At 33.8% G+C, this 15,252-nt stretch overlaps 1 protein-coding gene across 1 annotated transcript in view; it reads left to right on the plus strand.

The window, feature by feature from the left end:
- The window catches only part of CCDC88A (coiled-coil domain containing 88A), a 141,801-nt gene extending 127,375 nt beyond the window's left edge, over positions 1–14,426 (plus strand). Inside the window, exons 26-33 of the mRNA XM_039249199.1 lie at positions 1,052–1,135; positions 2,128–2,331; positions 2,938–3,009; positions 3,970–4,050; positions 6,303–6,571; positions 6,766–7,228; positions 10,761–10,860; positions 11,411–14,426. Coding sequence (XP_039105130.1) covers positions 1,052–1,135; positions 2,128–2,331; positions 2,938–3,009; positions 3,970–4,050; positions 6,303–6,571; positions 6,766–7,228; positions 10,761–10,825 — 1,238 coding nt within the window. The 3' untranslated portion in view covers positions 10,826–10,860; positions 11,411–14,426. The remainder of the gene's footprint in view (positions 1–1,051; positions 1,136–2,127; positions 2,332–2,937; positions 3,010–3,969; positions 4,051–6,302; positions 6,572–6,765; positions 7,229–10,760; positions 10,861–11,410) is intronic.
- The last annotated feature ends 826 nt before the right edge of the window (positions 14,427–15,252 follow it).

The following is a 15,252-nucleotide window of genomic DNA, read 5'->3' on the forward strand; positions in this document are numbered from 1 at the left end:
ACATCGTTGCCCTGACTCCTAAATTGCAGTTCCAAAAAGGTGCAACAGATTTGTTTTCAAATCTTATTTAAAATATAATTCAAGAATGTTAGTGACATTCGTGAACATTTTGACGTCTATGCTAATGACACCTACTGCAGTTATAACCCTAATTTTCATTTATAGAACTTTTCTGCACAGTGCTACCTTTCATTTTTTTAATAAACTCACCCAAAAAGCCCTTCAAAAACCTAAAAGTGTTATAAACACATAGTTTCTGTTGTTTTTTGCTTGCATTAGGGTGCCTCCTTTTCTTTGAGACTTAATAGAGCTTAGTTCTAGTTTTTCTCTTTTCCCTGACCAGCCTTTTGCAAAACGAAATGAATACAATTGCTCATGTCACCTTTTAAAAGACTTTGCTCAGAAGAATATATACTTTCACGGTGCTGCTAAATAATGCACCAGAATCCAATTTATCCCCCAAAATAATTCCCTACTTTCTTTGTTAGTTTAAGAAAATAATGAAAGTTTTTAAAGTTTCTTTAGGTTGTTTTAAACATCACTTGGGCACCCTAGTTTTTGTTAATAGATATCACTAGAATATTCTTGTAGATTGTGCATCTTCCTAAGTAATTTTTTTCTAAAACAAAGTCTTGTAATTTAAAAAGTTAAGACAGAGGATTGAAAAGCCTTGTACATTGTCATCATGTATACTGTGGCCCACCAATAGCCCTGATTTTAAAGGTGCAACTTTACAAGGAAAAATGTTCCTTCAGTAGGTAATTCTAAGCAGTTCCTGTATTTGTAGGACTTTAGCCTATCAAAGCTTCCAAAGTATATGTTCCTCATCATTGTCTTCAGTGCTTTCCAAATATTTTAAAGTATCAGAGTACATATTTCATATTTCATTATCACTCAGCAGCACGAGAGTAATAGCTTTAGTATAGCATACATAGCTGAAACTCAGACATTCATTTCTGTCCTTAATTTCAACATTTAACTCCCATCTGTTCTTCTCCCTTTTTTCTTTCATTTTTCTGTTTCTGTTTTTCCTCATGCTCTGACATTAAAGTGGTTGCACTGAAAAGACTGCCCTTTTTGAGGAACAGACCGAAGGATAAAGACAAAATGAAGGCCTGCTACCGTCGTTCCATGTGTAAGACTTTATGACAGTTCAGCTTCTTTCAAATGACCACACTGGCTTCCATTACTAATTTTTCACTAACCTTTCTCTGGACGGTGCCAACTGTCTTTATTTTGCAAAGTGCAGTCTTCCTCTAATTTAAGGAGCTGGAAGAATATTTTTTTTTCAAATCTGGCACTGAATTTGCATTATATGTATATTCACTGATACATATACATGCATATGTTTAGTCATACATGTAATATACAGTTGCAGTGCTTTCTAAAAGTTGGCAGAAAAAAAAAAAACTTTTAATTTTCAATGCCATAGAGATTTTTTTCCCAAAGAAATTTATTTAAAATATAACAAAACCTTTAGCATTAGGAATTTATTTTCTTAATGAACTAAATTAAATAAATAAATAAAATGGCCTGTAACCCTTGAAAATGTTTGTCATTCTTTATATATTAATACTCTAGTTTTATTTTTTTAACTGGAATGGGTAATTACATAATCACATTAAATGTCTGTCACTTTGGATATCCTCTCTTTCAGGTTTTTATTGAATGGTATACTTATTTGATTCTTAAAATGAATGATTTCTTCAGTAACCTGCTCTGACCAAGGACTCTTTGTCATTTTCAATTATGATGCTGTATAAGAACTGCTCTCCATCTTACCTTTATTCATTCCATTTTTGTCATCACAAAACCACATTATGAGGCTTCTAATTATATTGCACATCACTGCGCAAAAGCATGGCAGTTGTACAGAGTAAAATTCCTTTTCCTATCTTTAAATGGGGTGGAGGTGGGATAAAAATATTTATTGAAATTTATCAGCCTTTGGCCTACTCATTTCATTCAGCTGAATGCATGTCATAATTTGAATGACCTTGTGGTTATAGTTTTTGATGTTCACTTCCATTAATCCATAGACAAAAACCAAATCATTTATAATACAAGATAGGAATAAAAGCAGATACATTAACCATGCTGATTCATTTGCTTTCATTTGCATCCCAGCCATGAATGACCTGGTGCAGTCCATGGTCCTAGCAGGAGGACAGTGGACAGGTAGTTCTGAGAATTTGGAGGTTCCTGATGATATTTCAACGGGTAAAAGGAGAAAAGAATTGGGAGCTATGGCCTTCTCTACTACAGCCATCAACTTTTCAACTGTCAACTCTTCTACAGGCTTCAGATCCAAGCAGTTGGTTAATAATAAAGGTATAGGCCGTCTGCTCTTTGCACTGTGGTGTAACTCTTGGCAACAGGAATTTTAATTTGACTTTCCCATGTATACTTTTTTGACAGAAACAGCCTGAAATAATTACCAAAACAATCTGGATTTGATTTGAGAGAATTTTCAATTTCAAATCATTTCAAAAATTTAAAACATCATGCAAATAATTAAAATCTTTCCTAGGCCTTTCATAATAAACAGCTAATGAACTAACAAGAAAAGGAAAAGTAAACCATGTAAAAAGTGAAAAAGGGGAAAAGTTATGATAGAAGCTTTAAAAAAAAAACTAAAACCGCTACAACTTCAAACAGAACCACATAGAACAGCCCAGGCTCTTGATTTGCTTTGCAGGGTCCTTGGGGAGATTGTTTCACTGCTTCTGGTGTTTTCCCTAAGCAAGTCAACTTTCATCACAGCCATTCTGTTTCTCATTCCTAGTTCCAGTTTCTGGTTGAGTCTATGAAATATGTTAAATCAAGATGTATTATATGTGATTGAAAAAGAATATCCATAACTACTTAAGGGAAATTTTATGAGGGTTTTTTGTTTGTTTAAAAATATTTTTATATCCATCTTGTTATCTTATGTAGATACTACATCCTTTGAAGACATAAGTCCACAAGGTATTAGTGATGATTCTAGTACGGGATCAAGAGTTCATGGTAAGATATGCACTTTATTTAGAGAGCACATGTTACATAGAGAATGGGAATGCTAAGACTTTCGCATTGATTTGGTGAATGTGTTGCTGGCAAGCATGTGTTCTCTCTAACCTGCATCCTAGCTTCCTCTGCCATTTCTTCAAAACCTAATACTCCCTTTTGTTCCTTTGGAGGTTGTTACTTCATCTAAGTAGTCTCTGTTTTGGTCGGGGTCATTTATAAAGTATGCCTGCACAATGCTTAAAGGTAATTTTGTTGCCATTTTGGTATGAGGTTAACGTTATGAGAAACACATTTTACTGTTGGTTTTAAAAATACTTGGGTAAAGGATGAACTCTAAGAAACCACATTTTCTGCAGTATTGAGTATATCATATTTTTAAGTTTCTGGAGAGATCTGTAAAATCATGTCTTGCCATGCTAAATTATTAACAATAAATGGATAACATCTTCAGGGAACTTCAGGATTTTAAGAAATAGGGTAGGGTTGTGTTAACTGTGCAGTTGTTTCCCTTTTGCGGGTAGGAATACAGGACATGAACTGTGCAGATGCTCATGTTCCTCCTGTTCATGGCATTTCTGCAGTGTGCAAGGTTCCTTGTCTGATGTGTTGTGAGTGACCTAATCACTAGCACTTTTTTTTTTTTTTTTTTTGCATGTCACCCTGTTCAAACCAAATAGTTCTGGTATCCAGAAATCATTTCCAAATCTAAATATCCACTTTCTTTTCTTTTCTTTTCAAATCTCAACTAGTGTCTTAGAAGTATCTTATTATAAAATGTCTAACTGAACTATCTGTAAATGTCTTTGTTCTCTAATGTGTTAAGATTCAGCTCTGTGGGCATGCTTAGCTTGTGAAAGTGTGCATGATTGCTTCCTCAAAGCATTCTGTGATCAGAATGTAAAGTTCAATGTCATTAGCTGGAGGTTTATCACACGGTCTCCTGATTTTTTCATTTAGCTTCAAGACCAGCCAGCCTTGATAGTAGCAGAACATCCACTAGCAATAGTAATAATAATGCCTCACTCCATGAAGTCAAAGGTACGCTGTAGGTAAATTTACTAATATTGTCCACCCATTTCCAGATTTTATAGTAGAAGCTCGGTGAAGTTTTTGGGGTAAAGTGTGAAATCCAAATCATCTATTTTTGAAACATAGCCCTTGGAACATTTTATACTTCTTAGCATTGTGATAAAATGTATACCATGTATATAAAAATGTAAAAACAGGAGCAGTTATTTTGGTTTCCATTTTTCATCTCCACAGATAAAATATTTTTAACTTTAAAAAAATATGTAGGTCCTTATTTTTCTTATGTTTTGTCTTTGTCATGAAAATCGTTGTCCTTAATTTTCTCATGATGCATGTACATTGAACTGACATTATAGAAAATGCTTTAGAAATACTTTTAGCTTTATTTATTCATGAAATAGGGGGAAATAGGTTTTTTTTAATTTAAGAAGACAATTGTGTGTGTGTAGAATAAGAGCCGAATGGATGCACATAGTTTACATAAAGAATTCAAGGTTTTTTAAATTAATTTCTTAATTTGCATTCCAAGGTGAGGTTTAATGTAAATGTCTAGAGGCTCTGACTAATTCTTTTTTTCTTAAAAGTGTATTGCCTACTCAGATTCTGGAATTGTTTAATCGATTATCAAAGTTGGTTAAAGTATTCTCTACAGTCCAGAATTGTCCCATTATAATCAATGCATGTGTTCTATTGCTTTTTTGTATTATAAGTTTTTTTAATGTTTGTTTATATTTATGAGAGAGAGAGACAGAGCATGAGTGGAGGAAGGGGAGGGAGAGACGGAGACAGAATCCGAAGCAGGCTTCAGGCTCTGAACTGTCAGCACAGTACCCGACGTGGGGCTTGAACACACGAGCCATGAGATCATGACCTGAGCCAAAGTCGGACGCTTAACTGACTGTGCTATGCAGGCACCCCTGCTTTTGTATTATAAAATCATTTTGTCTCAGTTTTAATTTTATTGTTAATGCTAGGACTGTTGTAGTGGTCTGAGAAATCTGATCTCAAGAAGGAATTATTTTTTCATTTTTATAATCATATTCTTATATCCAGTAGAAGAATACAGTCTGAAAATTAAAGTATTTCTTTTCTGATTTGAAAATTTAAGAAAATCTTCTTTTTATAAAATGTTATGTAACTTGAGCCAAATTCTTTCATGACCCACTTTACTCTGTATGATTAGGAAACCATGGAACGTTGTGTTGTTCATCTTGATACTATATCTATGCAGTTTGCTATCATTTAGAATCCAAGGAATAACGTAACACTAGGGATTTTTTTCCCCAGAACTGGTAATTTGCATTCTGTACAGTTACTTAACCTCAGTTGAATCTTTTTTTTTTTAATGTTTAATTTTTTTATTTTTGAGAGAGAGAGACAGAAACAGAGCGTGAGTTGGGGCAGGGGGTAGGGGGATGGCAGAGAGAGGGAGACACAGAATCTGAAGCAGGCTTCAGGCTCTGAGTTGTCAGCACAGAGCCGGAGGCGGGGCTCAAACCCACAAACTGTAAGATCATGACCCAAGCCAAAGTTAGATGCTTAACCAACAGAGCCACCCACGACGCACTCCTCATTTGAGTCTTTTAAGGATTTATAGCCACCATACCAACAGTGGAAAGTAGGAACAATCAGATGATTCAGAAATTAAAGAGTAAAATAAAACATATTTGATTTTATATTTTTACTGGAATTTGCTAAGTATATCATATCCCCATTGATTTTCCTGTTTCAATTTTTAAAAATTTATTTAAGGTTATTCATTTAGGATGCATAGAAGGAACCTTCAAGTAAAGAATGAAGATGTCATAGAGAGGCAAGGAATTAGAATTTTTAACCTCTGAATTTTTATTCTGGTTTTAACATTTTGATATGATTTAAATTCATATAATCCTGTTCTGCTCTAAATTGTGAAGTGTTTTACAGTTACTTGATCTGAGGGTTTTTTTTAATGTATTATTATTTTTATATTAATTTACTCATCAAATGTATTGAGTGCCTGCTTTGTATATTAACTCTGGATGTAGTGGTAAAGGAAGTATTTGCCTTTGTGGAACTGCTATCTGTCAGTCTGACAAAATAAGGAGACTATGGTAGACAGTGTTAGACTGTTGAAAGATGAACACGGTTTACTAAGCATATGTAAATGAAATTTGAAAGTCATTTTAGCTATTCATAAGAATTCAGTCCACAAATGTTATTGTTTATGTAGTTTTAATCTCATTTCTGTTACGAGACTCCTAACACAGCATTTACTCCAAAAGCAGGTCCAGTTAATATCCAAAGCAGGCCACAAAGCCACAGCAGTGGAGAATTTAGCCTGCTTCATGATCATGAAGCTTGGTCCAGCAGTGGTAGCAGCCCAATCCAGTACTTGAAAAGACAGACCAGATCAAGTCCAATGCTCCAGCACAAAATGCCTGAAACATTAGAGAGTCGAGTACATCACAAGATCAAAACTGGTTCTCCTGGAAGTGAAGTTGTTACTCTACAACAGTTTTTGGAAGAAAGCAACAAGCTTACCTCAATACAGGTTAGTTTTGTCTATGGTGACATTAATTTAGATGGACATTACGAGTAAAATTCTTTGAACTATAACTATAGAGCTTCTTTTTAGGTCGAGGCATGTTTAGAGATACTAGCAATTTTATATAACACAGTGTGATATATCAGGAAAGTAAAAGCTTGGCTATATTCACTAATCTGCTGTGGTATCTTTTTTAACAGATAAAGTCCTCAAGTCAAGAGAATCTTTTAGATGAAGTAATGAAAAGTTTGTCTGTCTCTTCTGACTTTTTGGGAAAAAACAAACCAGTTAGCTGTGGTCTGGCCAGGTCAGTAAGTGGAAAAACCCCAGGAGACTTCTACGATAGACGGACAAATAAGCCTGAACAATATATGAGACCCAGTCCTCGAAAGACTGAAGATGCCTACTTCATTAGCTCTCCAGGAAAACCTACCTTAGGCACTCAAGGAAAGATAAAATTAGTGAAAGAAACTTCTCTGTCACGACAATCAAAAGATAGTAATCCTTATGCCACTTTACCTCGTGCAAGCAGTGTGATCTCTACTGCTGAAGGAACTACTCGAAGGACAAGCATCCATGATTTTCTGACCAAGGACAGTAGACTACCTATATCCGTTGATTCACCACCAGCTACTGCTGATAGCAACATCACTACAGCACCTCGTGAGTACCATTTACACCAGTGGTCCTCTCATGCACCTCACAGTCCAACCCATGCTGTGGGTTCTCATGCACAAGACGATTCAGCTACAGATAAGCCCAAGTCTCTATATGCCCAGGCTAGAAACTCAAGAATAGAAAAGTCACATTTTCTAAACGAAACTTTTGCCATTGCTAATATGTCTGATGATGCATTTGGAATATCAGCTAAAGATAGCGTAGAGTCATTTACTCTGGCTCATCCATCTCAGCCATTTTTATCCCTGAATACAGAACTAGTTAGTAACATAAGTGGGTTACCTCCCCGGCCAGTCACCAGAGTAACTGACCAGGCTTCTGCCATTTTGGATAAAGCTGCAAAGAAAGATAATGAACAGTTTTCTGATAATCAGAGCCCTAGTAACAGTAACCCACAGTCTTCTGCAGATAGCAGTAATCTTATCACTACTGCATGCCTCTATCCTGATGACACAGAATCTGCATTGTTGGTTTCTGAGGATAATCAAACTGTTTGGTATGAATATGGTTGTGTGTGATCAAAACTGCACAATATAATACTGATGTTACTTGATATGCAATGTGCTTCTCTAATCTGTTTTGAAGAGCTGCTGTTGAAAAGTATCATTTGGCGAGGCTTAAATTTTTATTTTTAAATTGTGGCATAGTGTTCATTTGTACATGACAGCATGTATATAAATATGAATGTGTAACCACACCAAAGCCTGCATGAAATGATAATTGCATTGTACATTTTCTGCATGACCTTAAAAACCTTAACAGTACATGCTCCCCTTTCACATTTCTAGTCACCTGATAAGAGATTGTTACTTTGATACCTGGAAGCATATTAAAATAGTTGCATGCTATAGTTACCAAGAAGGCATTTCCAAGTCATACTTACTTTGTTGTTCCCAAAAAAGAATGCTGATTTTCTGCTTCCCTCTTTTTTGCTCATCTTCCCTCGCTCTCTTCCTTTCACTCCTTTTTCTCCCCCAAATGTGCATTCACATTGCCCATGTTCAGTATTAAGGAAAGTATGTAAAAAGATGTCATTTTCTTTTGCCACTTAACCAAGTCTTCTGTCCTATTTTATTTTCAAAGAAATAGTCATTTTGTTAACACTTTGTGTAGCAGATATTAACTACTGCCCATATTTATAAACTTGTTCAGATGTAAAACATTACTCATAAATTTAATTTTTTAAAAACCCCATCATATTTACATGTTATTTACACAGTAACTAGGAGCATTTATATTAATTCTGTTTCTTCTTCTTCACTTTCCTTCAACTGATAAATGTAAGAGCTTAAGAACCATCTTTCCTTCAAGATGACTTTTTTATTGGAATCAATTAATACATTAGTTTTGGCAGTTCTTTTTTTTATAGAGTCAAAGAGAAATAAATAATACTCCGTGTGTTGAAAATTTGCATTTTTACTTCCTGTTCAAAAAGGGTAGCAAGTTTACAAAATAGTAAAGGTTGTTGCTTCTATAATCTATTAATTAAATTATGTGTCCTTTAAAACAATTTTTTAAAAGTGTACATTGTGCTAAAATAAAGTTAACATTAGAATTTAAAACCATTTAAATAAACAAGTGTGTTTTTAGTGGAACCAATTTTAGAAGTAAAAATAAATATAAACTTTTAGCTAACAAAGTAACTATATAAAACAAAGAAAATATTTCCCAACTCTGACTCCAGTGACATAAACACTAAAATTACCTTGCTGTGGTCAAAGCACTTTTAAAGTAAAACCCACTAAACCTGAATGTCTCTAACTCTCAGCATTTTACAAACAAAACAAACCCATTATCTTGATTCACTTACTTCTGGAGAAGTATACTTTAGATCTTTCTCTGGAATGTTTTTGACATTTTGATTCAGCCTAAATACTACTGCTAATAACTCAGCCCGGCATCTGGAAGTAATGTTTGAAGTGTAACTTTCTAAATGGGGTGGGGGTTGCTATTTCATACATGTTATATATTAAGTTAATATGGTTATTAATTGGTCCGTGGAAATAGAATCTGTAGAGAATCTTTGCTTAATGAAATTTGTATCCTTCTAAATTAAGCCATTCTCTTGTACTTACAAAGTGGATTGGGAGGACTAGGTCCTCCCATTTATCTATTTTTGTGCTTCTTTTCTCACAGCCAGATATTAATAAAGATAGTTCTACTACAGATTATCACATAAACACAATCAGAAAATTTTCATATTTTTTAGTACCACTTAATATTCTTTCTCCATCCATACATCCATCTGTTTTATTGCTGGTTGCCTAATAATAAAACTTAATAATAATAAAACTTAATGCTAAATACAAGTGAGATTAGATTGGAGCCAAATAGATTAAAATGGAATAATTAGTGTTACTACTTTTCCACTTTGAGTCAAGAATTATTTCATAACCATTTCAACTCTTTAGATACTATATATCTGGCCATACACTTTAAATTTGGGATATTAAATTTATTTATCCAAAATACATTGAGAAATCATTGTATCATTTAAAAATTGTGTGATTATTTTACATAATTAGGCTACAGGAAAGAAGTATTTCCAACACAAATGGCTATGGTTTATAATTTATAGTATAACATGTTTTCAAAAGGAAATATACACTGTGCATGTAAGACAGATCTATACCATGTCCATGTGTCTTGAGGATTGTGAGAATATAGGCTACAGTTCCTCTAGAGACCATCACCAGCTGTGGAGTCCTATAATTTTTTTAAAACACTAATTTCTTACTTGTGTTTCTTCATAGCACTTGGAATCACATTTTTAGCCTGGGAAGTACCTAGAAGTCATATGCAGCCAGCATTTCCCAAGCTTTAAAAAACAACATACTACTTGCTATAAGTCTTACAAAAAAGCACCAGTATTTTAACTTTTTTACTACTTTTTTAAAGATAAAAATGAAGCAACTCTGACTCAGTTGAACAGCTGTACTTTTTTCCTTTAAAACATCTCCATAAATATCTTGTGACTTCATAGGGGATTATTTGGAAAACTATTTGAGATTCACTACCCTGATTGTAGATGAAACTGGGTAGCGTTCACATTCCTGGCCTGGGTTTCTAGAAATTATACCCTTATTATTTGTCTGACATTGTAAACTGACTTTGTTAGGTATTGGGTTCCCTTTGACCAAAATAATTTTAGCTGTAACAGTGTAAGTAGGTATATTATTTGCCTATAAAATTTGCCTTAAGACCTGGTTTTCTCAGTAAATAAATATTTCATTGTGGATATCTCTGTTGCTACATGCAAGATTATTTTCTTACTTTAAAACTATTTGTGACCTTTTGGTAAATAAACATAGTAAGAGGACATAAGTATATTAATTCTGGCTTTTAAACTGTAACAATCAGTCCTTAAGTAATAAGATGTCTGTAAGTTTAATAAATTTCCCAGAGTTAGATTCTTTCTCCTTGCCCTACTCAACAAGAGCTCATTAGTGTCTTATCTTCATGAATTATATTATGTCTAACCTTTGATTAAATAATATGAAATGCTTTTCTCCTGCAGATGTGGACAAAGTACAAGAAAGCAGAAATTCAAAAAGCAGGTCTAGGGAGCAACAAAGCTCCTAATTCTATTACCCACTACATGACATGTGGGCCACGTGGTGAGTTTCTTGCTTAAAATGTAAATGAGATTGGTCTCATTTATACAAACTAACCGTGTTACGTGTTAACGTATAAGAACAAGTGCACATTGCATTAACGGATGTAAATATTGCTTGCTTAATTCACGACTTTCTGTCCTACTTACTAGTCAAGCAAGATTTATTGATTGTTGTAAGTTTTTGCCTGTCAGTGCAGGAAACAAACCTTTAAAAATTCTATTTTTTTTCTTAATTTAAATTTAATTTTACTAGTGAATAATGATTTAGGAATTCCTTTTTTAATTTGAAGTCTTTTTTTTTTTTCGTCTTGTTCGGAATCCACTTTTTTTCCCCCACAGTGTTCTTGATAATTGAGAAGAGTAAATTAAATACCTATTTTGTGAAGAGCCACTCAAAGAAAAATTGTCTCTTTCTGTCACTCTCTCATTCCTATAGAAGACATACCTGGTGCATGTTGTTCTTATCGTGGCTGCTCTATATTTTGTATCTCTCTTATCTTCAAGCTTTTCTTATATTTTCTTTCTTCTTTCTACCTTCCAACTGAATACAGAGAGAAAAGTGTCCTTCAGTTTCTCAGTGTGAAGCCTTTATTTCTGAAGTAACAAGACACCCAACTATAGGAATCATTTTAAAAATCTTTAAGGAGACTTTAAACAATCCTTCGTGACTAGAGCAGGCAAGAAATACAAAACCTTCATTCCTTCCTTGAATCAAGGAGCACTACTGGAGTCAACTGCCAACATTTTTAGAAGGTTTTAGGACTTACTATACATTGTATTGTTGAGATCTACTGAACAAAGGATGTTCTCTCGCTAAGGACCAAGTGTTTTAAGGTTTCAAGAAGTACTCCAAGAACAATCTACTTCTTTCGTCATTTGTTTATGAATTTATCCATGTTTGCTTAATGCTTCTGCTAAGTATTAGCCAGAATCTAGCCATTTACATTTAGTTGTGTAAATCTAAATTAAATGCTGTATGTTGTGGAATGTACTATATATCAAGATACAGAGAACATTGTTTGGGCATGTCAGAGCCTTATTTGTTCAGCAGACTGCATGTGTTGGTATTCTTTTTTTCTAACCAATTAATTTGATGCACTGCAAAAGAAATTCAGTTTATAAGATAAATCTGAAAAATAGGAGTTATAAAAATTTACAGTAATATTAATATTTCCATATTCCTCATTAAGCAACACTAAGCATTCACACATGGATCCAAGGTAATTAAAAAGAGTGTTTTTCTGAAACTTTTTTAGTAAGGTGGTTTTCCAGCAAATTGCATTTCCAAGATAAAGCTGTTGTGTTTTAATTCATTTCCCTTCTTTAGTATTGGGTTATGTATGTGTGTTTGTTTTTTTTAACACGAGAGCTGACTGTTGCTTAAGAAGTTTTCTTACGGCAAAAAAAAAACACAAAACTGTAAATAATTTACTATGATCTGCATTTTGCCAGGAACTCATTTATTTTTAAGGTTATCACATATTAATAAGAACTTTTCTGTTTTTGTCCTTTATAATATTACATTAAAGTTGGTAACTGTTATTGGTACTTTTGAAATATTTGTATGCATTTGTTACCTTAAACATTTGAAAGAAGCACAAAAAAAGTAGATTTAGTTAACCCAGGGAAACATCAGTTTTTTTGTAGCTCCAATTTTATATCACAGTTTTATTTTCTTATAAAGTCGAAAAATGCATTGATACTTATTAATGCAAATTCATTATTTAACATAAGTATCAGAATAATCTTAAAGGTCTAAAATGAGGATAGTGACTTTTTTATTTTAACAGTATACTTCTTAGGCTCTCATTACCAGCTCTAAAAAATCTTTTTGGAATAATTCCATATTCATGGTGTGTGGTTTAGGAACTGTGTGTTTCATCACTAACCTAGTAACTAGGAGAAATGTGTGTGTTCTCTCTCCCTCCCCCCATTTCCTCCTTCTCTCTCTCTCTCTCTTTCCCTTTTTCTCTCTCTCTCTCCCTTTCCCTCTCTGTTTTTGGTAGGCCAGTAGCAGTATTGTGTTCATAGTCTACTTTCAGAAAGACTATTAATGAATGGAAAGAAAGACAGCATGTATAGTTGACCAGAAATTAAAAAGGAATTTAGAGAACTTGGACTTACTTAATACCACCATTAACTTAGGTTTTGCCGCCAAATAATGCTGTAAAGTTAAATCACTTTTAAACTCTTGGATGAAAGGTGCTATATAAATGTAAATACAAAGGATTCTTACTAAAATACAAATATTGCACAACAGACATATTTAAAATTTATTCTCTAGACTTTGAAACATCTCTCTCCATTGTGACTCCCTAGATTCAAGTATCAAATTGATAATGGACATCATGGCAGTCTAGAGATACTTGCATGTAAAAAATGTAAATTCATTTTTAGGTGGATAAATTGAAAGTAAATATAGAAGTTATGTTTTAGCTAAATACAGTAAGTGGGTAACTTAGATTTATATTAACTAGCATCTAATTTGCACAACTAGGACACATCCCAGGACAGTTACTAAAAGTTGGAATTAAATGAGTAGGAGGTTGCCCAATGAGAATGAATCATACCACAGCGTGACCTCTCCAGAACACTAATGTCCTAAAATAGAGAACCTGTTGACTTAAGCAGTACATTATTGCTTCACATAGAAAATGCTTAGGGGCAGCCTATATAGTACTGAGACTCAGTACGCTGACCCTGAGAAAGTGCAGTTAGAGACAACCAAGGGAATACTTCAGACCACAAAAGTAGGAATATTCTCAATTATATTCATCACCTTTTTCATACCATTTCAAGAAAGGCCTAGATAATAACCTTATGAATATTTTACTTTCTCCAAAAGATTCACAAGCAAACTTAGTAGGAAGTTACTCTTTTCCCTTAAACTGCTTTTACCAAACAAAATGTATGGCCAACTAGAACCTAATGGGGCCACTCTCCTGACTGGGGCTTCACATGCTTTTGTCTGGCTGTCTTCTAAATCAACACCTAACCCCTTAGGAAACTGAAGAATTAATATACAGGGTAATAGCTTCGGCAGAGAGCTCCAATAAAGTGCTTCAGATCTGGCCATGTGGAAATGTTTGGTCCACATTTTGAACTGGTGGTTACCAAAGAATTCACATAACAGGTTTGTATGTAGCACCTTTCATGCAAGGCATGGTTAGAGCCTATTAAAAAAAAAATCACTGTGCATATTACAGAATTGCAGCCACCTCACAAATGAAGTATTACAGCCTGCACTGTCTTAACAGTTTATGTCAGGAAGTGAAAAAGATACTGTACCAAATCTGGAATTACAATGAGGAGTAATAATGTATGCTAAATGACTTTGTGTTTTAAGTGACTTTTTTATGAGAAAAGTAAATTTTTGTGTTTTTTCTTTTCTGCTACCTTTAGTCCTGAGATGTATTTTTTTCTTTAAGCCTTGAATGAGTATACAAAAGGCACCCATTTTGTGATAAAAAACTTTGATGTACATGTTGAGATATTGGGACAACAATGAAAATGCCTTAAAAGGAATGCTTATGGATAAAGTTGCACTTATAACACCCTTTAACAAAACCTGACTTTAAATTGTCTTTTTCATTTCTAAGGGTTCTCTTTCAATGTTTGCCATTGTACTTACAACTGTTATTAAATACCAAATCAAATAATACAAAAGCTGTAACATTTCCTTTAAAAGTAATGCTACTAAGGGATTTGGAGTTGAATGGCAGTGATTACTTGGCAATACTATTATCAGCCACAGGAATTCAGTTAGCAACAAACCATCATTTGGTTGACTTGTCTTTTTAAAAACGTATCATTATTTTTTAGTTTTTATTACTCCTAAAAAAATTAAGTTGGTTTAACATTCACTTAAACTGGCAGTTATAAAAAGAAGTAAAACAAAGAGGTGATTTTTATAAAAGTGGTTAATAATCATTTAAAAACCATAAGATATAATTTAGCTAAGTATTATCTTTCCTTTCCCTTTGCCCTGGAAAACTGGTTTTCAGACTTACCCTATAACCTTGTTTAGATGATTCTGTCTAAATCTTTTAGGGATGAATATTGGAGGTTTAGGAAAAGAACCGAATCAATCAGTTCTGTCAGTCCCCACATAGGTGTAAATACAGTAATATATTGCAGGAAGCAGTCTCTCATTTTCACTTATGTAAGACTTTGGAAGGCAGAATGTTGGAGAAGGCTCTGATTTCTTGGGCAGGTTAGTCTTTCTGAGCCTGTGTTCACTGTAAGATGAGGAGAAGGCTATCTACCTTCCTCAGTGTCTCTGACTCTGTTATTCATTAAACCTTTATTTCATGTGCAAATCAACCAAAAATTTCCTCTTAGAGATGTAGTAAACAGCAGGTGAAAAGTAACATGGCACCTTAGAGTAAGTTAT

This window comes from Hyaena hyaena, unplaced genomic scaffold, assembly GCF_003009895.1.
Source record: "Hyaena hyaena isolate Hyena2069 unplaced genomic scaffold, ASM300989v1 scaffold_332, whole genome shotgun sequence".
NCBI lineage: Eukaryota > Metazoa > Chordata > Mammalia > Carnivora > Hyaenidae > Hyaena > Hyaena hyaena.